The following is a 22,775-nucleotide window of genomic DNA, read 5'->3' as shown; positions in this document are numbered from 1 at the left end:
TACTACGGGCGGGGGCACCAATTTTGGCATCTTCACCTCAGCCGCAGTACGGGCAGCAAATGTGGTGGTGCTGTTGGAGGAGGAGGAGGAGGAGGAGGAGGAGGAGGAGGCAGTCATTCTGGTGGCAGCGGGGGCTCATCGGCATCTTCAGCAGCAGCCCTGCCCCCTGTGAAAAAATGAAGATGAAGCAGATCCGCTCAGATGACGTCATGGCAACATGACTGGAGGAGAAATTCTGGGAGTTGAAGTCCACAAGTCTTAAAGCTTTCAGGTTTGAAGACCCCTAGTTTTTTTCCCCTAAAGGGTTATGGGTGCAAGGATCTTGTAACTTGACAGATTTAAGACTTGCATGCTTCAATGCCAGAGTTTCTGAATAGCTACTTGGACCGACCTAAGTACTAATTCATAATTGCATTTCCGGTCACATGGGCGGCAAGCCACTCCGATCCAGTCACCTAGGTGGCAAGCCACTTCCACAAAGGAGGCTACACCCACAGAGTAGGGTCCAACAATTTTTGAAACCCATCACTGAAATGGAAAGACATGGAAAGAGTAGCCTATATTAACTAAGGAGAAAGAAAAGAGAGAGAGAGAGAAAACTGAGAGAAACCAAAGTAGAAATTTTTTCTCCCTCAAATGGAATTGCACAGCTAAATATAAGTAGAGCAATCCATTGCTAGTTTGGCTTTATGTGCCTCTTTGAAACAAAACAGGTGGCAGCCATAACTGGATGAAGGTAGTGGGGAGTGTTGTCCACAACTTTTTGGGCACACCAGTTGAAGATTATGTGAAAGCTATAACTCATCCAGAATGAAGTGGCATGGGCAGTTATGGGTGTATCTTGATACACCCATGTTACACTTCTATTCCACAAACTGCACTGACTCCCAGATTTTGAATGGTTGTCACTTGTTAAGCCCATGGTTTCATGGATTCAGGTCAGTGGTGGGTTCCTATTGGTTCAGCCAGTTCAGCCAAACTTGTAGTGGTATGGTGGCCTGGGTCACTGAAACCGGCAGTGACCCAGGCCTGCCACACCGCCAAATTGTTTCCCCGGTCTCTTCTCCCATCTCCGACAAGTTTCAGCGCATGTGTAGCACAGTTTTCAGTCAACTGTGCATGCACAACAATGCACAGTAAGGTATAGCGAGTGTGCAAGCAAGCAAAGTGAGCACCGTGCATGCAAAATGCCCTATCAGAGAACTGGTAGTAAACTGGTTAGGAACCCACCACTGGTTCAGGTTATTTGTGGGACTGCTTCCATTCCACTTTTCTATGAATTAAAAGATGCACAAATTTAAAAGAAAATTCAAAGTCTTTTCCCTAGTTGACACAGATCCTCTTCAACTCATGAATACAAAAACCCTTATTTAACAGCTTCCAACATTAAAAAATCATCAAAATAAATATCGGCCCATATGTTTGTGTCATGCGCATATGAACAAATTCACATCAAACTCTCCTCATAAATTGGATGTGGTGACCTTCCAAGATGCCAAAGCATTGACCCTGCTAATTTCTTTCACAATATATATTCTAACCTATACATTCCTCCTCCCCCCAATATTTTTTTTAGTTTTGGTATACAAGGTGAGATGCTTGAATATTGAAAATGATTGTGTCAAACAGAAGAGTTACGTCAAGGATCTTTGGTGAAAAAAAATCCTCAGACAAAGATTATTACGATATTCGTCTGTGACTAATGTAAGGATAGGTTTTTATTGGTTAAAACTGTTTTCTCCCTACAGGTCATTCATAAAACTATGCTGAACATTCATGAGAGTGGTACAGAGGCAGCAGCCATCACTGTTATACAATTTATGCTACGTTCTGCTAGAATCAAACCTTCACTTGTTATCAAATTTGACAGACCTTTCATGGTGATAGTTGTGGATAAGACAACGGACAGCATCATTTTTACAGGGAGAATTATGAATCCGGCTGAAGGATAAAGATTAGAATATGCCATTCTGTTCAGGTAATGATAAAAATACCTCCCTAAAAGCAATGGCTAGTCCGGACTAATAGAAGAGAACCTGCAATTTCATTATAATTGATCGAAGCCAATTTGTTTGTGAGAAAAGTAAGAAAACATCTTCAAAATGTTTTACAATAAAATGGTTGTTAAGCTGAGTTATCTTGTAGGTTAACCTTTTGTACTACCATTTGAAAATCTGAAGCTAATTTCTACTGTTGGGAAAGGACAATTCTAATTGCCACATCTCAGTACAATATTTTTGAGTTAGGAAATGTCTGGACGAGCCTTTAAGCACATAGAGGTATATGGAGTATGACAGAAGTGTATACATTGTACATAATATGGAAATAAATAACATTTTTGGCTTAAGCATGATGACTCTTTTATATTCAGAAATAAATAACAGCAGAAAGGGCAACTATAAATATTTCTGTGTCACAACTGATCTCTAACTACACAGATTCCTGTTCTAAATATGATGCTATCAGGGATTACTTTAGGTATGGATCTTTATAAAATATGTTTTCAAACCAGCATGAAACAATCTCACAGAAAGGTTTTTGAGGTAACTGTTCCTTTGGAACAAAACTCAAAATAATTTGAATGATCTTTGTACTTTGTATTCTTGCACCACTGTTTTTCACCGCAGGATTGCAAGAGTGGAAAGGTGGATAACCCCCACTAAATGCTGCTGACAATCCAATATGCAGATAATTTGGCCAGAGGCATGATTTTAAAAAAAATAAAAATAAAAATAAAATAAATCCCATATAAAACAATGAGAACACAGTTTCACTCTAATTAACTGAAAGATTTCTTTAAATTAACAGTCACACTCCTCAACAGAATTAGAATCCTTGTCACTTTCTTAAATAAATGCTATAGATTGCTGAACCAGCTGATCACAGGCCAAAGACAGCAACACAAATTTAAACATTCCTTTCAATTACTTTGCCTCCTCTATGAGATTCTGTTAATGAAATCATATTAACATCCCTTCCTTCTTTCCTCTCTCCCTCCCTCCTCCAGCCAGCCAGCCATCTATAAATCCACCTATCCACCACTAAGACTTTTCTTACACCAATTTCCCCAACATCTGTGACTGAACAGCCCATTTTTCATGAATGGATATCTGCTGGAGGAAAATGCAACTTATGACTTGGTTTTCTCAGATCACTAAATTAAAGCCTTTTCCTACACTATTTCCCCTGTGACCCCCGAGGACAGGATTATGGGGAGACTCAGTGCTGCCACTTTTATGCTGGACCCGTGTCCCTCTTGGTTAGTCTCGGCTTCCCGGGAGGTGACACAAGGCTGGCTCCAAGCGATTACCAATGCTTCATTGAGAGAGGGGTTCTTTCCCACTACCTGGAAGGAAGCGTTGGTGAGGCCCCTTCTTAAGAAGCCTTTCCTGGACCCAGCTTCTTTAGCCAACTATCATCCGGTCTACAACCTTCGCTTTGTAGTGAAGGTTGTTGAGAATGCGGTAGCACGTTAGCTTCCCCAGTCCCTGGATGAAGCTGTCTACCTGGATCCATTTCAGTCGGGTTTCAGGCCTGGATACAGCACGAAGACGGCATTGGTCGCATAGGTCAATGATCTCTGGCGGGCCCGGGACAGAGGCTGCTCCTCTGTCCTAGTCCTATTAGACCTCTCAGCGGCTTTCGATACCATCGACCATGGTGTCCTACTGCGACAACTTGGGGGGTTGGGAGTGGGGGGCACTGTTTTACGGTGGTTCTTCTCCTACCTGTCAGATCGGTCGCAGTTTGTGTTGACTGGAGGGCAGGGATCGACCCCGAGGCGCATCTCCTGTGGGGTGCCCCAGGGGTTGGTTCTCTCACCCCTCCTGTTCAACATATATATGAAACCACTGGGTGAGATCATCCATGGTTTTTGGGTATGGTATCATCAATATGCTGATGATACCCAACTTTTCATCTCTACCCCAAACCACCCAAACGATGCCCTCGATGTGATGTCCCAATGCCTGGAGGCTGTGCAGATCTGGATGGGGAGGAACAGGCTCAAGCTCAATCCCTCCAAGACAGAGTGGCTGTAGTTTCCGTCATCCCAATTTGTGTATCTTGTTCCATCTTTGATGATAGGGGGAGAAATTTTAGCCCTCTCAGAGAGGGCCCGCAACCTGGATATGTGGCTTAGTTTGGAAGAACACCTGACGGCCATGACCAGAGGGGGCTTTCACCAGGTTCGCCTGGTACATCAGTTGCGCCCCTTCCTGGATCGGGATGCTCTGTGCACAGTCACTCATGCCCTCATCCTTTCTCACCTGGACTACTGTAACGCTCTCTACATGGGGCTGCCCTTGAAGAGCACACAGAGGCTTCAACTGGTCCAGAATGCGGCTGCATGGGTTGTCATGGGGGCACCTAGGTGCTCCCATGTTACACCCCTTTTAGGCGGCCTGCACTGGTTGCCGGTTGCCTTCCGGGTGCAATTCAAGGTACTAATTATGATCTTTAAAGCGCTCCATGGCTTAGGCCCAGGATACCTGCGAGACCACCTACTGCCACCAGTGGCCTCGCATTGTCCGGTGCTATCCCATAGAGTTGGCCTTCTCAGGGTGCTGTCGGCCAGACAGTGTCGGCTAGCGACCCCCAGGGGGAGAGCCTTCTCTGTGGTAGCGCCTTCCCTCTGGAATGAGCTGCCCCCGGAGCTTCGTATAATCCCTGGCCTCTGATCCTTCCGACGCGCCCTAAAGATTTGGCCTTTCCAGCAAGCCAGCCTGGCCTGAACAAAACAAAATAAATTATTGGTCATTGTTAATTTTAATTCGAATTTTTTTTTAAATGTTATTGTCAATTCTTATTGGGTTTGTTTGGGTTATTCTATTTATTTATTTTTAACTTTTGTATTATGTGTTTCTTTTAATGTTGTCTGCTGCCCTGAGTCCTTGGGAGAAGGGCAGCATATAAATCTAATAAATCTAACCTAACCTAACCAAATATCAGGTGACTGGGCTGCCCATTGGCAGCATATCCTTGTCCTTTGTGATGGCTAAATTTTATATGGAATCGATGAAATTCTGTCTGTATTTTAAAGAGAGAAATAACAGTTCTGAAATTGGGAATCTGATGTGAGCAATGATTAGAGAAACAGTTTTTATAATTATTAGAAAAATGAGGTTTATTTATAGAAAATACATTAATAACCCAATGGACAAAGTGCAGGCTGTCAGGCGCAAATAAACAGGACTATTCATAAAGGTTGCAGTATAAATGATTTATTCAAGTCTATACACAACAATGTAGTCAACTGTCAGAACTAACTTGGATCTCTTATGGCAACATAAGGACTCTAAACTAATGACACGTGTAACTCCACCCTCCAGCTCTGCCTGATCTGCTCCTACACAGCAATCATTACAGTATAGATTAAGAGGGTAGATAAAGAAATCCTTAACTCTCTATGTTATCTTGATTGGCTCCTTGTGGACAATAGATTATGAGGTGCTGAAGATCTTGTGTTATTGGATTCATATCCAATGACACATATTTGGAAACAGGGGTGGGTTGCTGCCGGTTTTACTACTGGTTTGGAACCTGTGTGCAACCTGTGTGCACACTGTTCAATGTAAAATGTTCTTCACGCATACACAGAACAATTTACAGTGAATTGCACACATGCAGTCAATAAAAAACAAAATGGTGTGTAAGGGGTGTGGCAGGCCTGGGTCGCTGCTAGTTCTGCGACCTGGGCCTTAATTCCACTACCAGTTTGGCTGAACCAGGCCGAATCAGGAGCAACCCACCTCTGCTTGGAAATTGATAACTAGCCTAATCAATTAGCAGATATTATTGCTCTGCCTGTAAATTGTTTTACTTTCTCTTCAGGCCAGATAATATCAAAATAAAATACAGAATGTATTAATAAAAGATAAAATGCATAACAAATATGATCAACATTTTACATTAAAACAATAAGGAAAACTTTTGAAAGAATGCCATACTAAGGTGTAGGGGAGCAGAAAAGATCCAAGGGTGGAAAGAGAGGTGGAACAATAGAAGAAAGTATCTTCAGACCAACATAAGCTGACTCTTTGCAAGTGATGCCTTATCATAGAGATTACAGGTAGTCCCCGGCTTAGAAATATTTGTTCAGGAACAGTTCAAACTTGTGATGGTCAGGGAAAAGGTGATTTACGTCCTATCCTTACACACAACTCTCATGCCACTGTCACAGTCATGTGAATACCATTCAGCGGCTTGGGAACCAGATCGCATTTACCACTGATTGCAGCATCCCTTGGTCTCACATTGCAATTTGTGACTTTTCCAGCAAGCAACTTCAATGAAGAAAGCTGGAGTCACTTAATGACCATATTATTTGCTTAATGAATGTGGTGATTCACTTAATGGCTGCAGTAAAAAAATGGCTGTAAAATCAGGCCTTGTCACATGATGACTTGCTTTATGAACTCACTGACTTACCATGGAAATTCTGATCCCAATTGTAGTTGTAAAATGAGAATTACCTGTAAGGAAGATGATCTTGATGGAAATATGCCGGGTCTGTTACCTAGGTAAAAGGAATTGAAAACGGTGTAAAAGGAGTTAAAACATTGTTCAAACTCTGGGAAACAAGATAATACTCAGAAGTGACTCAGAAGAATAAGATAAGGAAGGCCTCCTTTTCAGCCTCTCTTCTTGGATTGATGCCAAGTACACTATTTCAAGAAGAGGCTGGCAAGCTGAGGCTTCCCAAGAGGAATTTCATATTAGAATTGGATTTCTGGCATTTCTTTCTGAGGAACATTGCATTCAGTGAATAATCCCAGTTCTTTTTCCTGGCTGCAGTTTCTCTTCCGGTTGGGGACTTTCCCCAGCTAGAAGATCCCACTGCTGTTGATACTCTCCTTCATCCTAAATTTATATAGTCTGGTGTACACAAATTCATTATCCAAGGTATCCCCTCAAAAACGACTCTTTTATTACTGCTCAGCCTTTACTTTGAGTTTGCCCAAGGAGTTTTTAAACAAACAAAAAATCAAGGACTAAACCTGAAGCAGAAATAGAAGTATTCTTCTAATTCCAAAATGCATGAAAACACAAACAACCATACTTTCAGTGGGAAACTGTGAACATCCTAGAACAAGCTAAATCCAAAAATTCTAGGGAATTCCTGCAAGCTTGGCACTCAGACAAATCAGCCATCAACAAACACATAGAAATAAACCAAATTTACAGATCATTCAAAAAAGACTATTTAAAAAGTTTTTTAAAAAGGAAACAAAAAGAAAAGAATACATCCTCTCCAGCAACAAAAACCCAGATAAGCAGGGATTAACACCAGAAAAATAATCAAGAAGAAAACAATATTTTAATCAAGGCACTACCAGAAAGAAAATCACATCCCCATCAACATTGCCAGGCCATGTTTATAAACAAGGGGCAAACTCTGCCCTCACTAGCACTGAAGACGTTACCTAATCGGGTAATGAAACATCTTAGGCAAACAACCAAGCTCTTGGACCCAACGGTTCAACCCTAAGCTATAAATATTATCTTGTATTGATAAGAAGTCTAGAATGAAAAACAAGAATGGTTGAAAACACTGCATATAATTATTATAGAGAAGATGTTGGGAGTCAAAATGTATGTCTTCGTTTATCTGAATAGTTGTAATGTAGAAGCAAGGCATAATTTTTTCAAAGTTGCATCATAAGACATAAAAGGAAATAATAACTTTAAGCTATAAGAAATAGATTATTGTTGGGCATAACAAATAATTCCTAAAGGTAATAATTATTCAGTAATGGAAAAGCTTGCCCTGGGAGATGATGGACTCTCTTTCATTGGATCTATTTCAACAGAGCCTAGATGGATATCAGTCAGTGCTCAGTACTGTAATTGTGAATTCTAGTACTGGGCAAGAGATTGGATTAGATGATTTCTTGAAGTGTGTTTTCCTTCAAAGTCTTTCCTATCCTGCTCCCTTTGAGATGCCTTTGGACTATCACTAATAGCATTTCTGATGATATAACCAAATTATTTAGGGTTAAGCCCTGCCATTTGTAAATCTTTCAGTGTTCTCTATCTTACTTGGAATTCTGTAACTCAGTTGCTAATTATTATTCAACTAAACAAATATCTATGGCTGGTTGAACTGGTATTTGTTCAGTTATTTGTTCTGCTTTCAGTAAATAATCCAGCTGGTTTAAATTCTTGCGGTCATATGTTTTACCAAATAATATTTTTAAATGCAGTTTCTTTATAACATATAGGAAAGTGCCTCAAACGTTACGATCATTTATCTGCTCCAGTCTGTATTATATAAACTTTTCCAATATTAATAAGATTCTAATCGATTTAATTTTCCAGTTGTAGAATGTAGAATATTTTGAGTGCTGAAAAAGCCTTTTTTTTGCCAATTTTAGGCAATGTTTAAAATAAATATTGATTTATACCTTTGGTTAATGCTTAAGTGAGTATTTCCACAATATTCTGCAATCTGATGTGCATAAATAGCAGAAGAAAAAGGACAAGATACCTTTTTCAATGAATGAAAGTTCTCCATATATACAGTAAGTAATCTCATGGGGTGGAGGTGCGGGTTAAAAGTCACTGCATTAAGCTTGTTTGTCTTTTCAAAGTTTATAAAGTAGAAGAGACTTCTAATGTTATTTCTAGTAATCATGTTTATAATTTGTAGTCCTATATTTAGAATTCTATAAAATAGCATTTTAATTGCTTATACCATTTCACTACAATAAATACTTGTGCATTAACTGAAAAGAAAATATTATTTAAAAAGAAGCAACAAAAAGAATGAATAGATTTCAAATTTGCATAAATCATTATATGGGGTATATGTGGAATGTGTGTGTGAGAGAGAGGGAGGGATGGAGGGAGGGGAGAGAGACACAGAGAGAGAGAGATCTCCCCACTGGTCTCTCTTAGGATCCCCCCAAAAAATGCAATTTTCATTGTAATGCAAATTGAAGCTCTGAACTGGTGTATGTAAAAGGAATTCAGATTACCTGATTATTTACAAAGGAAAGTGGCAGAGAAAATTAGTCTTTATTTAGAATATTTACATCATAAGTCTACATTAAAAACATAGAATTGTAGAACTTTATATATTAATCGTTAATAAAGAGTAGAGCAGATGCATTTACATATTAAAAGGTTTTATATTAAACTTAAAATTATAGGCAGGAGAGGAAAACTATTTTCATTTGACAAAATATACATACAGAATCTAAAACAGGGGTAGACAACTATGGCCTTTCCATTATCCGATCTAACAGCAACTTTGTGAGCTGTGGACTTCAACTCCCATAATTCCCGAGCCATCATACCTATGCTGGCTCAGGAATTAGGGGAGTGGAAGTCCACTGCTCATAAAGTTGCCATAGTTGTCCACCTCTGGTGTAAAGTACTCTGCAGCCAGTGGTGGGATTCAAATAATTTTACTACCGGTTCTGCGGGTATGGCTTGGTGGGAGTGGCTTGGTGGGAGTGGCTTTGTGGGAGTGGCTTGATGGGCGAGGTAGAGGAAGGATACTTTAAAAACTCCATTCCCACCCTACTCCAGGGGAAGCATACTGCAAAATGCCCATTCCCTCCCGATCAGCTAAGACTCCGGAGGCAGAGAATAGATGGGGTGGGCCCAGTCACAGGTGGCATTTACTGGTTTTCTGAACTACTCAAAATTTCTGCTGCGACCTCTGCAACATGTAAAGTTGAAGTGAGGGTCAGACAACCCATGGCAGGTTTGTGTGGGTCTCCTCAGAGAGAACCAGTGCTAAGAATGATCCCCATTCCTACTCCAGCCTGTCATTAAACCTTTGCATGAGCTGAGAGAAACTTGCACTCTTGGCAATTCATAGAAAGCAAGGCAGCTTTTTTTTTTTTTTTTGCAAGACAGGAAGTTTTACTTTAAGTACAGTATAAGATGTTCTTTCCCAGTCAGTTTTTACTCTTTCTTGGTTTTTGCATTACCTACCTCAAAATTGTGGAAAATGATTCTTTAGATTTTCAGCAATCATTTATTTGTTTATTTGCTTGTTTGTTTATTTATTTATTTCATCAAGCATGAATTAGATAACAGACATAAGTCTACACATGATTATGAATACATGAAATGAATACAAATACAGGGGAATATTAGGACGTGGACGGTAGGTGAACTGGTGTGCTTATGCACCCCCTTAAAGACCTCGTAGGAATGGGGTGAGGTCAACAGTGACAGTAGAGTAGACAGTTTTAGGGGTTTGGGTCACATGCTAAATTTTGGAGAAATCCTCAAGGGCTACAAAATGAAAGAGAAGCAGCTCAGGGGTGAAACAGACTTTCTCAGCCTAGGGTAGCAGGACAAGGCAAGATAATAAAGGTAAAATACAGAAAGGTAATAGGGGGAACAGTTTTGCATAGAGAATGCCAATTGTATAGGCCAGTGATGGTTAACCTTTTTCCCATCACGTGCCAAAATTGGGGGGAGTACAGGAGGGATCGTGCGCAGGGGTACCAACACCCAAATGCTATGCACACGCAAGACACACAAACACCGCCTCCCCCTGCTTTTGGCACACGATGGAGCCAGAGGCTTTCTAGGAGCCTGGGGAGAACAAAAAAGCCTCCCCCTGGGGGCCCGCCCGAGGCTTCAGGAGGCTTTCTTGAAGCCTCCAGAGTGTGAAAAATGGCCCTATGGGCAACCCAGAAGTGACTTACAGTTTGCCCATAGGACTGTTTTTCACCCTCTGGAGGCTTCAGCGAAGCCTCCTGAAGGTTCCAGAGGGAAAAAAGCACCCTACGGGCAACCTGGAAGTCCATTCCCAACTTCCAATTTGCGCATTGTGTTGTTTTTCAGCCTCCGGAAAAACAAATATGGAAGGGAGCATGCTGCTACCCTTTTGCCTTTCAGTTCCATTTTTTCTGTCGGGAAGGCTCCTGGAGTGGCGCTGAAGGGCATAAGGGAAGCAATATGCTCCCTCTCATATTTGGGCATACCAGGTACTTTGACAAAACACAACGCACACACAAACAAACACACACACAGAGACCTATATGTACCAAACATACCAAAAATGTTCACGACTACAACATGACGTGGGTTTGAAATAAGTAGGGCATAAATTTATATTACTACATTCTTGACTTGAAAAGAAAAACAATTTATCATCAACATCCTTTAATGCTGACCTTCAGCTAGAAACCAAAATACTGCAAGACTGTACAGAAAATGAATATTACAAACACAGTTTATAATAAAATGAAATCCCTCTTCTTTATCCCTATTTTCCTTTGCAGAATAAATTACTGGCAAGATGAACAGGATCATTCATCTGAGCTTGGCCTTGATAGTGTTTTCCCTCCTCAGCCACGGCCACCATGATGTCGATCATCACCACGATCATCATGACCCCAAAGCTGCTATCAAGATCCAACACAATATTGATCATTTTGCAATTGAACTCTACAAAATACTGGCTGCAAGATCAGATGGAGAAAACGTTGTTTTCTCACCCTGCAGCATTTCTATAGTGCTTTCAGTCCTGCTATTAGGGACAAATTCAAACACGCATGCAGAGATTTTAAAGGGCCTTGATTTTAACATGACAAAGATTCAGGAAGATGAGATCCACCAGGGGTTTCATGAACTTCTCCATCTGCTCACACATTCAGAGGAGGATTACAAGCTGGATATCGGACAGGCCCTGTTTTTAAAGGAAGGCATACAACCATTGCAGACATTTTTAGATAAGATTAAGGAATTCTATGAAGCAGAAATCCAAGCCACAAAGTTTCAGGATCCAAAAGAAGCTGAAAAACAGATCAATGATTATATAAAGGAAAAAACACATGGGAAAATTGCAGAACTAGTCAAGGATCTTAACCCAGAAACAGTGTTTATTCTCACAAACTACATATTCTTTCGAGGTAACCATCCCAGAGAAAAGGAATGATTCCCCCACTAAAGGAAATATCCAAAGATGCTCTTTGAGACAGAGTTAAGCTTTCTGAATTTGGTGAAAGAGGGGTGGAATTGTTCAAATTCAGGGGGGGGGGGAAACACTAAGGTGACCAGACGTCCCGCTTTTGGCGGGACACACCCGCCTTCCAACGCATTTTCCCGCGTCCCGCCCGCCTTTTTAAAAGGCACGCTTTTTTTGGCGCTCGCAGCTCCCGCCCATCAGCTGCTGGGCTGGCTCATCTTTCTGTTCTATGCTACCTACAAATTTAAGCCAGCCCAGCCTGCCGCTCATTGATTTAATTGGCCTGGACTCCAGCCAATCAGTGAGCTGGCTAGGATGGAAAACTTTAAGCACGCACGAGGGTGCTTAAAATTTTCCATCCCAGCCAGCTCACTGATTGGCTGGAGTCCGCTTAAGCACGCCGCGCAAGTTGTGACTCTCACGAGTCTCCATTTCATTTCGCCTCCGCTGTTTGTTTTTGCTGCACTGCCCTGGTGAGTAACTCCGGTGCCGGTGGGAATCGGGAGGCTTCGCCGCTTCGGGTGGGTGGCGGTGGCCTTTAGCAAGGGAAGGGAAGGCCTTCCCTTGCGAGCTACTCATGAGAGGAACTGGGGGGGGGGGGAACCGGGCAACCTGAGAGAGGGGAAGAAGATCGTCCCTCCCCGCAACTCCCCAGATTTTGAAAGCCGGGTGTGTGTGGAAGGCGGGGTTTTTGAGGAAAGCGCTTGGCCATCCCTGTTAGCCGCAGCCCCAGACGGAGGAGTGAAGCCCGAGCTTTCATTGCCGTTCCCGCCAGTCGCAGCGGGGAAGCCGGCATCGGTGACTCCGAGGTGCGCTAACTGAAATGCGGTCTTCCTTTAGTCTCTGCTTGCAGTCTCTGGGATGATCGTTGGCGGGTGGGGGAAGCGAGGGCGCAGCTGAGCCGGGGAGGCAGAGATGAGAAGTGAGGGCTAAAAATGCAAAGCGCGCCGAAGAGAGCAAGCGAAGGATCCCCAAAGCGAAGGACGGGCGGGTAGCGCTTGACCAGCATGTGAGAAGGCAGGCTGGAAGTGGCCGCGGAAGGGAAAAGAGGCGGCCACGTGTATCGGTTCTCCTTGTGGAGGTTCGTAGCAAGGGTCCGCTGGCAGGTAGGTTTGGGCGGGGCGAAGGCCTCAGTCAAGGGAGTGAAAATGGGTGGGGAGGAAATGGAGCCGAGCCCGGGGAAAGCAGGGAGACTAGCCGCGAGGAAGACCGTTGCACCGGGAGGCCTCCGCCCTGGGGATCCCCTGCTCCACCCATTCAGATTAGCCCCAAACCCAAAGGAGCCTGGGCGCAGGGGTGCAGGCCAGGGATGACGGGGTTTGGGCGCTCGGAAAAGGAAGGGGTGATCTCCCCCTCCATTCGTCTGTCCCGCTGCAGAGCTCCTCCCAGGGGAGGGGGAGGCAGCGAGTGCGCTGATCCCCGTTTGCAAGGGAAGCGCCGCTGCCCACCCAAAGCCTCCCAATTCCCACCGCCGGAGTTACTCACTTACGTGAAGCTGCCCGCCCTTCCCTTTTTCTTTAAACGAGCTTCAGTTTCCAAGGGGGGAAAAAAGCTTTATGTGCCACCATTATTGAGTTCCTCATCAATTGAGATCCGCCCACGATCAACTGAGGCACCTTCAAAGCAAAGGCATCACATCGCCACCACCCATGTTCACGAGGCGCCAGGCATCGCAGGGCACAGAGGAACTCAGCAGACAGACGGGAGACCAGGGGGTGGGGGAGGAAGAGATCCCGTCCAGGGTAGGCTCTCCGCTTTTCCCTCTTTTTACCCTGGATGGGATCTATTCCTTCCCCCCTCCCCCGGTCTCCGTCTCTCTGCTGGGTTCCTCTGCGCCCCCCAACTGGCAACGATCAATTCCAGACCCTCTAACTGGTAAATAGACCTGAGGCCATAAGTGGAATTGGGGTCCGTGCAGGGAGGAGAAGAAAGATTCCTCCCAGCACGAACTCCACTGACTAAAGAGCTTTCACATGGAGGGAGGAATCTCCTGTCCCCCCAGCTCCCTTTCGCCCGCAGCAGAGATCAGGCGGGCCAGAGGAAGCACTTTATTCAGTGGATGCATGCAGGGAGGAGGGGATATATTCGTTCCTGCGCATAGTCCACTGATTAAGGTACTTGCTTTTGCTTGCCCGAGCTCTGATGCCGGCAAAAGAAAAGTCCTTTCCTTCACCTGAATCCCGCCCGAGCTCTGATGCAGGCACCGTGGGGTCCGTGCAGGGAGGAGAAGAGAGATTCCTCCCAGCACACACTCCACTGACTAAAGCGCTTTCACGTGGAGAAAGAATAAACTGACAGTTGGTCGGAGGGAAGGTGGGGGTGGAGGCTGAGTGTCCAAGGAAGCCAACCCAGACAGGCATCGCAGGGCGCAGAGGAATCCAGCAGACAGACGGGAGACGGGGGGGGGGGGGAGAGGGAGGAAAAGATCCCATCCAGGGTAGGCTCTCCGCTTTTCCCTCTTTTCACCCTGGACGGGATCTCTTCCTTCCCCCCTCCTCAAGTCTCCCCTCTGTCTGCTGGCTTCCTCTACGCCCCCCAACTGGCAACGATCAATTCCAGACCCTCTAACTGGTAAATAGACCTGAGGCCATAAGTGGAATTGGGGTCCGTGCAGGGAGGAGAAGAGAGATTCCTCCCAGCACACACTCCACTGACTAAAGCGCTTTCACGTGGAGAAAGAATAAACTGACAGTTGGTCGGAGGGAAGGTGGGGGTGGAGGCTGAGTGTCCAAGGAAGCCAACCCAGACAGGCATCGCAGGGCGCAGAGGAATCCAGCAGACAGACGGGAGACGGGGGGGGGGGAGAGGGAGGAAAAGATCCCATCCAGGGTAGGCTCTCCGCTTTTCCCTCTTTTCACCCTGGACGGGATCTCTTCCTTCCCCCCTCCTCAAGTCTCCCCTCTGTCTGCTGGCTTCCTCTACGCCCCCCAACTGGCAACGATCAATTCCAGACCCTCTAACTGGTAAATAGACCTGAGGCCATAAGTGGAATTGGGGTCCGTGCAGGGAGGAGAAGAGAGATTCCTCCCAGCACACACTCCACTGACTAAAGCGCTTTCACGTGGAGAAAGAATAAACTGACAGTTGGTCGGAGGGAAGGTGGGGGTGGAGGCTGAGTGTCCAAGGAAGCCAACCCAGACAGGCATCGCAGGGCGCAGAGGAATCCAGCAGACAGACGGGAGACCGGGGGGGGGAGGGGAGAGGGAGGAAAAGATCCCATCCAGGGTAGGCTCTCCGCTTTTCCCTCTTTTCACCCTGGACGGGATCTCTTCCTTCCTTCCCCCCTCCTCAAGTCTCCCCTCTGTCTGCTGGCTTCCTCTGTGCCCTGCAATGCCCGGCGCCTCGTGAACATGGGTAGTGGCGATGTGATGCCTTTGCATCCGTATTGAGGTTGGCATGTTTCCGGTGGTGCTCTGGGAGGAGGGGGAATGATGGAGGGGAGGACGGTGGCGCGGCGGCCCGTGCCTAGAGCGGAGCCAAAAGAGGTCCGTGACGGTGGCTCGGAGCAGAATGGGAAGAAAAGGCGCTGCAGGCCTGGGGAGTGGGGGAGCGGGAGGAGCGCTGGTGGTTTGTTTTTGGGGTGGGGGGCGTGACGGGGAAGGGGGTGACTGCGCGGAGAGGCTCAGAGGCAGACCGCGCAAGCTTCCTTTCCCAGCGCACGCCCCTCTCAGCACCGTCCCCATCGACTGCCAGGCGTATCCGCCTCTGAGCCTCTCCGTTTTGTTCCGAGAACGGGCTGCTTGGTGAGAGGAAAGGGAGCTCCCTGGGAAGCGAGAGCAGCGAAGAGGTGATGCAGTTGCAGAATTCCCCGACACTCGCTTTTTTAAAAAACCCAGCCTACCTCGTAGGGTTGTTGTTACGGGGCTAGACTAGGAAAGGCAGCCTCTCTCCCGTTTTCGAGAAAAAGTAAGGATGTCCATCTGGTAGAACAACCACCTGTGCAATTTGGTGGCGATCCGCGAACGTTCAAGCCATGTAATGCGTGGGAAGGCATAGAATAAAGTTAGCATACTTGAAGTGAAATAGGCTTTGGTTATGTTTAGGTTGCATTAGCTAAAATGTGCCAATACCGTCCTTGTTGGTAAGAATTGTTGTCATGTTAGAAGAATGACTAAGGCTGACAGCCTAATCTACTCTGTATTAAATAAATAAATGGATGGAAGGAAATGAAAGAATACAGAAAAGGTTGGTGAGGCATTTAGTGGCCTATGGATGAGAATGGTGGCTGTTTAGTAAGAAAATCTGTTTGGAATGTGCATATATATTCATATGTGGCCATAGCAAAATAATAAATAGAAATAAAAAAGCATGAGTGATTTTTACTGTTTTTGATGAAAGTGAGAGGATTAGAGAAGGCTTGGTGCAGCAAGGATCCCACTATCTTACCATTTTATTTTTCTTTATGTACACTGAGAGCATATTCACCAAAGACAAATTCCTTGTGTGTCCAATCACACTTGGCTAATAAACTATTCTATTCTATTTTACTTTACTCTATTCATTTCTATTTCAATTCTAACAAGGAGTTTAGCTTCTCTCTCTTGAAAATGTAAGCTGGCATAAGGCATTATAATGCAAGTCTCAAACAGTTCATTTAGTGACCAAAGTTACAATGGCATTGAAAAAAGTGTCTGATCACCATTTTCACACTTAGCGACCATTTTCACACTTAGCGACCGTTGCAGCATCCTCATGGTCACGTGATAAAAATTTTGATGTTTGCAACAGATTCGTATTTATGATGGTTTCAGTGTCCTGGGGTCATGTTTGACAAAATATAAAATTTTTAATCAAGCCCCCCCCCCCCCCCCCCCCCCGGTCAATGGTGTCCCTCTACCAATCTGAAAATCTGGTCACCTTAGTTTATGTGTCTCAAAGTGGCTGCTATTCTATGGGCAGGCCAGGTTGGTGCAAGGCAGCTTTGCCAGATTTTGTGTGTTTCACCCTCATTGAATTTTATATCGTATAAAGAATGGAAGGAGGAAGAAAGAGAAAAAAGGAGGAAGGGAGTGAGTGAGGAAAGAAGAGGATGGAAGGAGGGAGGAAGGAAGGAAGAGAGGGAAAGAGCAGAAGACAGATAAGGTGAAGGTAGATAAGCAAGAGGAATGAAGGAAGAAGTGAGGAGTCTCGAGGAGGGGGAAAACATTTAGTGACCAAAGTTACAATGGCATTGAAAAAAGTGACTGATGACCATTTTTCACACTTAGCGACCGTTGCGACCATTTTTCACACTTAGCGACCGTTGCAGCATCCTCATGGTCACGTGATCCAAATTTTGTTTGGCAACAGATTCGTATTTATTCTGGTTTCAGTGTCCTGGGGTGACCTTTTGACAAAAAAATTTTTTTTAATCAAGCCCCCCCCCCCCCCCCCCCCCGGTCAAGGGTGTCCCTCTTTTCCAATCTGAAAATCTGGTCACCTTAGGAAACACATTATTTTTTATCAATACAAAGTGCATGCACTGAAAAACTAGTCCAGGAGAGAAATTTAAGTATATTCTTTACCTCTGGTATAATCACTTCACTACTGGGGGTTTTACGAAAGAGAAACTGTGTATTTTTTATAACCAAATTACATGGTTTTTCACTTTTCAGACTAGTGGACATTATACCTGTTCTTCATAGAATTGGATTACAAATGCAACTAAAATGCATCCTTGTAGAGTTTAAAAACAAGAAAAAGGGAAATGGACTGACTGTTCTAAATAATTCTGATTCATATAAGATCACTGGCTGAACATTTCTCTATCTGTACAGAATATAAGTCCATAAGGCTGTGCAGAATTTAGAATGGGTGTTTTCTCTTCAACCAAGATTGAAATAAAATCTGTCTTGAAAAGAAGGTAAATGGCCATTTTCTTCTGACAGCAATACAGCAGCTGCATTGCTTCACTGACTAAGCAGCATTTGGTGCAGATGTGCAGAAATAGGTCTCAGCTTTGCAAGGGGTGGTCAGCATGAGAAAATGAATCCAGAGCATCTTACTAGTTCAATTTTACCACCTCTTTGCCTTAGTAAAGAAGATCACAGCATCTTCCTGAGGGCAAACCTAATTCACCTCATGCAGGTTTAAAACTCTTATCCAAATATTACTGTGGGTCTTTTTGTTCTCTTTAGGACACTGGGAGAATCCTTTTAATCCAGAGTTCACAAGGGAAGAGGACTTCTTTGTGGATCACAACACAACTGTCAAAGTCCAAATGATGCATAGGACCGATTGGTTTTACTACTATTTTGATAGTCAGCTGTCTTGCACAGTACTGCAGTTAGACCACAATGGTACAGCCACCACATTTTTTGTTTTGCCTGATGCTAATAATGAGAAGGCATTGGATGCGAGTCTGTCAGTAGAAACTGTGAACAGATGGGCAGAAAATGTACACAGGTAACACTCCTTTTTGATGCTTCTATGTTTCTCCATAGTTAGTATATTCTTAAATTAAAAAACAATTTAGTGTCCTTGCATTCGGTGCTATGCTCTTCCAAAAGGTTCCTCCCTTGATATTGTCCCCCCTGTATGAGAGTGGAAGATTTGCTCACTAATTCTTAACAACATTACTAATTATTCTTCCTTCCTGTTTGTTTCATGTTACTTCATCCCTTTGCAAAATAGTTCAAGACATGCCATTCAGAGACTGATATGTCCCTGTGGAAAATTCTGCACCATTGTTCTAAGTAGTGAAAGAGTATCCTAGAGAACTGAATGACGGTAGAAGGGGTGGGGGGCATTGGTGAGGAGATGCGAAACCCACCTCAGAAGCCTCACACCACCATGAACAAAGCAGAGGGCAATGGCTCCCTAGCTCCTCTAAGTAAAAAATATAAACATATATTTGCTCAAGTCCCATTTGGCCTTACAATGTTGTATTTGACCCCTTCATAATACTCTGACACTCTGCTTGTTACTTGCAATCTCTTCAGTTTTATTCCTGTATCTTACTTAATCTTGGGTAGGTCAGCATCTCGGTCTGTCATAGTGGTAAAATTCTACAAGATGGTGAGTGTGGCATCATGATAGAAAAATGGTGGGGCTTTGACCCTTGATGTGGTTACCATCTTGTAGATTTTCATGATCCATGCAGACACTGCAAATTAATTCCCTTTCGCAGATCAAATTGATCTCCGGAAACTGGATTAAACAACAATATGAATCAAATCAATACTTCAAATTAGAGGTAATACGCACTTACTGATCATAATTTGGACCAGCAATTCTATTGTAAAGTGAATCATCAGGTTTATAACATCAATTCACCAAATCCAACTACAGCTCTTAATCTAATCAATTTATGACTATGACTTGTGACTTCCTGCCAGCTTCCCCATTGACTTTATTTTTTAGAAGCTGGCTGTGAAGGTTGCAAATGACAATCACGCTACCACAGGACAATCACTCTAAATCAGCTCCCCCTCTTTGCTTGTTTAAACAATATTTCTATACTGTGACGGAGAGACAGATCACACAAGAAATCTATTTAAGCCAGCTTTCTAAAAGCTTTGCATACCAGCGTGAGGGATGTTCCGCATGACTGGTGGGCAAGCGCATACAGCTCCATTTGCAGAAGTAGTGGCATGTATGCCTGCTGCTTATAGGTTGATGTTTTAGCTTAGTTTTAAGCCACCTAGAATCATGTAAAGTTGGGCAGCCTATAAATTCATTCATTCAACCAGTCAATCAAGTATGATATTCATTTTGTCAACAATTCCTGTTGGCTCCAGTCAAATATTTTAAACAGATTCACAATGGTTGTTATGATAGCAACTAATACCAAGGATTTCTCTGTTAAAAAATCTGGCTTCCATATGGCAATGATGGCTTTGTTATGTGTGTTCTGTTTGTGTTTGTTTTACTGATTTTAGTAAGTACTAGCCAATAACCTGGCATTGCTGGGTAGTTATTTATAAGGGGAAAATGTCCAGACCAAAAGTAATTTCTAATGTTGGATTTTCTCCCTTACTAGAGGGAGCCCCCTTGTGGAGTACTGTGAAGCTGTTACCATGACAAGTTCACTGCACTGCACAGTATAAGCCATTTTACGGCAGTACAATAGAAGCCATTTTAAGGCACAACAGGCTGTATCTTAACAGAATACATATCCTTGGGGGTTTTAGGGGTGTCTTTTCCCCCCACAATATTTTTTGCCAGAGAGTAAGTCATCTGTGTACCAAGTTTGGTTCAAATTGCTCGAGGTGTTTCAGAGTTATGCTGGCACATATATACAAACACACACACACACACACACACACACACACAGAGAGAGAGAGAGAGAGAGAGAGAGAGAGAGAGAGAGAGAGAGAGAGAGAGAGAGAGATGTATGTATGTATGTATGTACATATGTATGTATGTATGTATGTATGTATAAATTACTGGGTGTACTTCTTAATTTCATGATGTCTAGATTGAAAAAAGTCTTTCTGTCTTTCTCAAGTGGTATAGCAATGGTCTACATTCCCAAGTTTAGCATTTCAGCCACGTACAGCTTAAAGGAACCCCTCTCCCAGCTTGGCATTACTGAAATCTTTACTGATCGTGCCGATCTCACTGGAGTCACAGGGGAGCCTTTAAAACTGTCTAAAGTAAGTAAAACTTTTATATTGTTTGCATCATTTCATCCAGGGTTTCAGCAAAATGAATGCATATTTCACAGCGGCAATGATAATGATGGGGACCAAATGAAAATTCTCACCCTTGCAAAAAAAAAAAAAAGGAAAAACAAGAACTTTCCCTTCCAATTGCTGTTTTGTAAACAACATGTTTGCATCAGATAATCTTTCCAATTGTTCATTGTTACAAAAAGGATAAAGATTGAGATGGCAGCTTACCCATGCACAGTTTTCCTCAAACTAACTCATCAAGAAAAGCAACTTAGAAAGATGCAGATGTCTTTACTCAGAAAGTCACAGGAATATGACAGGAAAAGTGAAATTGAGTTTTTAAAAGATATAGAGGGGAAAAAAGGCACAACAAAGTGTATAAAACAGGAATTGCAGCAACTGCAACATATCTAAAGGAAGAAATCCAGTGTGTTTGGATGCATTCCATCTATTTCTCTTGTAGTTATCAGAAGGATTTGCTAGATTAAGAAACTGAAGGGAAAAATGAATTACAATATACATAAACAGCAAACTTGCCTGACCTATCCATATTTGCAGAGAACTAAATTGTTCAGGTTGCTACACAGCTCCAGTTGATGAAATACATAGTTTTGCACAGCCCAAAATACACCTAAGGCTTTTGTTTGAAAAGACAGAACACAGAACTGTGGAGATCCAATTTAACAATGCAAGAAACTCAGTTCTGGGTCTGAAAAGGCTCCGGGCAATATGATTTTGAAAATTGAAAATGGTGTCCAGAATGGCTATTTTAATCTTGTTCAGTTTGTCAGTAGCTGAATTAGAAGAGGCCTAATAGTAGCCCTGGACAACATTGGACCCAAGAATCCTGACCTGTACATGAAGATGCTAAGCTTCAAAGATGGCCATGTCAAATTGTTCTCTACTTTGAAGATGGTGTTGAAAGTGATTTGATTAAAACATGCGTTAGTTATAAACCCTACTTTGTTTAAGCCAAAATATTGACCAACAATATTTTCTTTTGGAACTTTCAAAACTATTCTTCAATATTGTTTGGTTCCAATAATAAATTGGGTTTCTTTGATTCCTTTCCCTCCTTTCTGCCTTGAATGACTATATTTTACCTCTTTATTTTCACAATGGTTCAATTCAGCATTTTTTAAAGTTGGCAACTTTCAGATGTCTGGACTTCAACTTTCAGAAGTTGTTACCTTTGAAGAACACTGGTTTAAAATATTTCCTAAGAAGAATCCAGTGAGCACTCACTTCAGCAGTGAATGGGCTAAAACTGGAACAATATAAAATTAACATAGGCCTAGTCCAGTGATGGGATCCAAAAAATTTTACTACTGGTTCTGTGGGTGTGACTTGTTGGCTGTGGCATGTCATGGCTTGGTAGACGTGGCTTGGTAGGCGTGGCAGGAGAAGGATACTGTAAAATCTCCATTCCAAAATTTTTGCTTCCAGTTCTTCAGAACTGATCAGAACTTGCTGAATACCACCTCTGCCCTAGTAGTGCAAACTCACAGATCAGTGTAACAAGTTGTCATAATTTCTGAAATATTTTTCTCTACGCCAAACATTTTTTTCCTTTCTCCTCAGATTACCCACAAGGCTGTGTTGACTGTTGATGAAACTGGAGCTGAGGCAGCAGGAGCTACTGCTGCAGAAGGAGTTCCTATGTCATTGCCCCCAACCATTAGATTAAATCAACCTTTTCTATGTATCGTTTCTGAAAGAACGCTCAATACTATATTATTTGTGGCCAAGATAAGCGACCCAACACAGCCGTAAACAAAAACAAAACTCCAGTATGTATTGGAGTTTGAATACAGTTCAAAAATAAAATATCATTGGAACATGAATTTCAAAGAAAGAGCTGTTGTTTTGTTTTTCAAAGGAAAATTAACAAACTTATTTGGTTCCTCTGTGACTCCTCATATGAAATGAGATGGTTTTCAAATAGAAAATAAAATAAATGGGGTGTGCTCAGGTGGATTGCCTGTAGACTGATGATAAAACGGAGTGAAATAGTCCCAAAATATAAAAAGATAAATTTTCTTTGATAATCAAGATTAACTAGATCATTTATCAAATGCAATCAGTACACTTCCACTTTTTGTTTTAGCTAAGGTAGCACCAAAGAAACTCAATTTTCTCTGTATTCATCATCTGTTGGGCACCACAATAAAACAAATTATTTTAAATTGGACAAACCTGGGACGTGGCTCCCCAAGGGTACTTTCGAAAGGATTTTCTTCTTTTCT

General features: G+C 43.0%; 2 protein-coding genes across 3 annotated transcripts in view; both read left to right on the top strand.

Annotated features, from left to right (window-relative positions):
- The window catches only part of LOC106551985 (alpha-1-antitrypsin), a 10,474-nt gene extending 8,126 nt beyond the window's left edge, over nt 1-2,348 (top strand). For both annotated transcript variants that reach the window (XM_087725959.1, XM_087725968.1), the window contains one exon: nt 1,749-2,348. In XM_087725959.1, coding sequence (XP_087582085.1) covers nt 1,749-1,952 — 204 coding nt within the window. In that variant the 3' untranslated portion in view covers nt 1,953-2,348. The remainder of the gene's footprint in view (nt 1-1,748) is intronic.
- A 6,108-nt stretch (nt 2,349-8,456) lies between these two features.
- LOC148049753 (alpha-1-antitrypsin-like) lies at nt 8,457-22,373 on the top strand. Its single transcript, XM_087725980.1, has 5 exons — nt 8,457-8,522; nt 11,250-11,879; nt 18,052-18,319; nt 20,364-20,511; nt 22,111-22,373. The coding sequence occupies exons 2-5, from the start codon at nt 11,267-11,269 to the stop codon at nt 22,300-22,302; spliced, it is 1,221 nt and encodes a 406-aa protein (XP_087582106.1). The 5' UTR covers nt 8,457-8,522; nt 11,250-11,266; the 3' UTR covers nt 22,303-22,373.
- Nucleotides 22,374-22,775: the final 402 nt, after the last annotated feature.

This window comes from Thamnophis sirtalis, unplaced genomic scaffold (genome assembly GCF_051295495.1).
Source record: "Thamnophis sirtalis isolate CommonGarterSnake01/CBP01778 unplaced genomic scaffold, rThaSir2_p1.2 scaffold_1, whole genome shotgun sequence".
NCBI classification, from domain to species: domain Eukaryota; kingdom Metazoa; phylum Chordata; class Lepidosauria; order Squamata; family Natricidae; genus Thamnophis; species Thamnophis sirtalis.
The sequence above is the reverse complement of the archived record's forward strand: the minus strand, read 5'-3'. Positions and strand labels throughout refer to the sequence as shown.

Excerpts from the sequence above, each read along its gene's own strand:
- LOC148049753 (XM_087725980.1), top strand. The coding sequence starts at position 11,267 with ATGAACAGGATCATTCATCTGAGCTTGGCCTTGATAGTGTTTTCCCTC. Across the intron at positions 18,320-20,363 it reads TGGGCAGAAAATGTACACAG|TGGTATAGCAATGGTCTACA; the intron begins GTAACACTCCTT and ends GTCTTTCTCAAG. Across the intron at positions 20,512-22,110 it reads AGCCTTTAAAACTGTCTAAA|ATTACCCACAAGGCTGTGTT; the intron begins GTAAGTAAAACT and ends CTTTCTCCTCAG.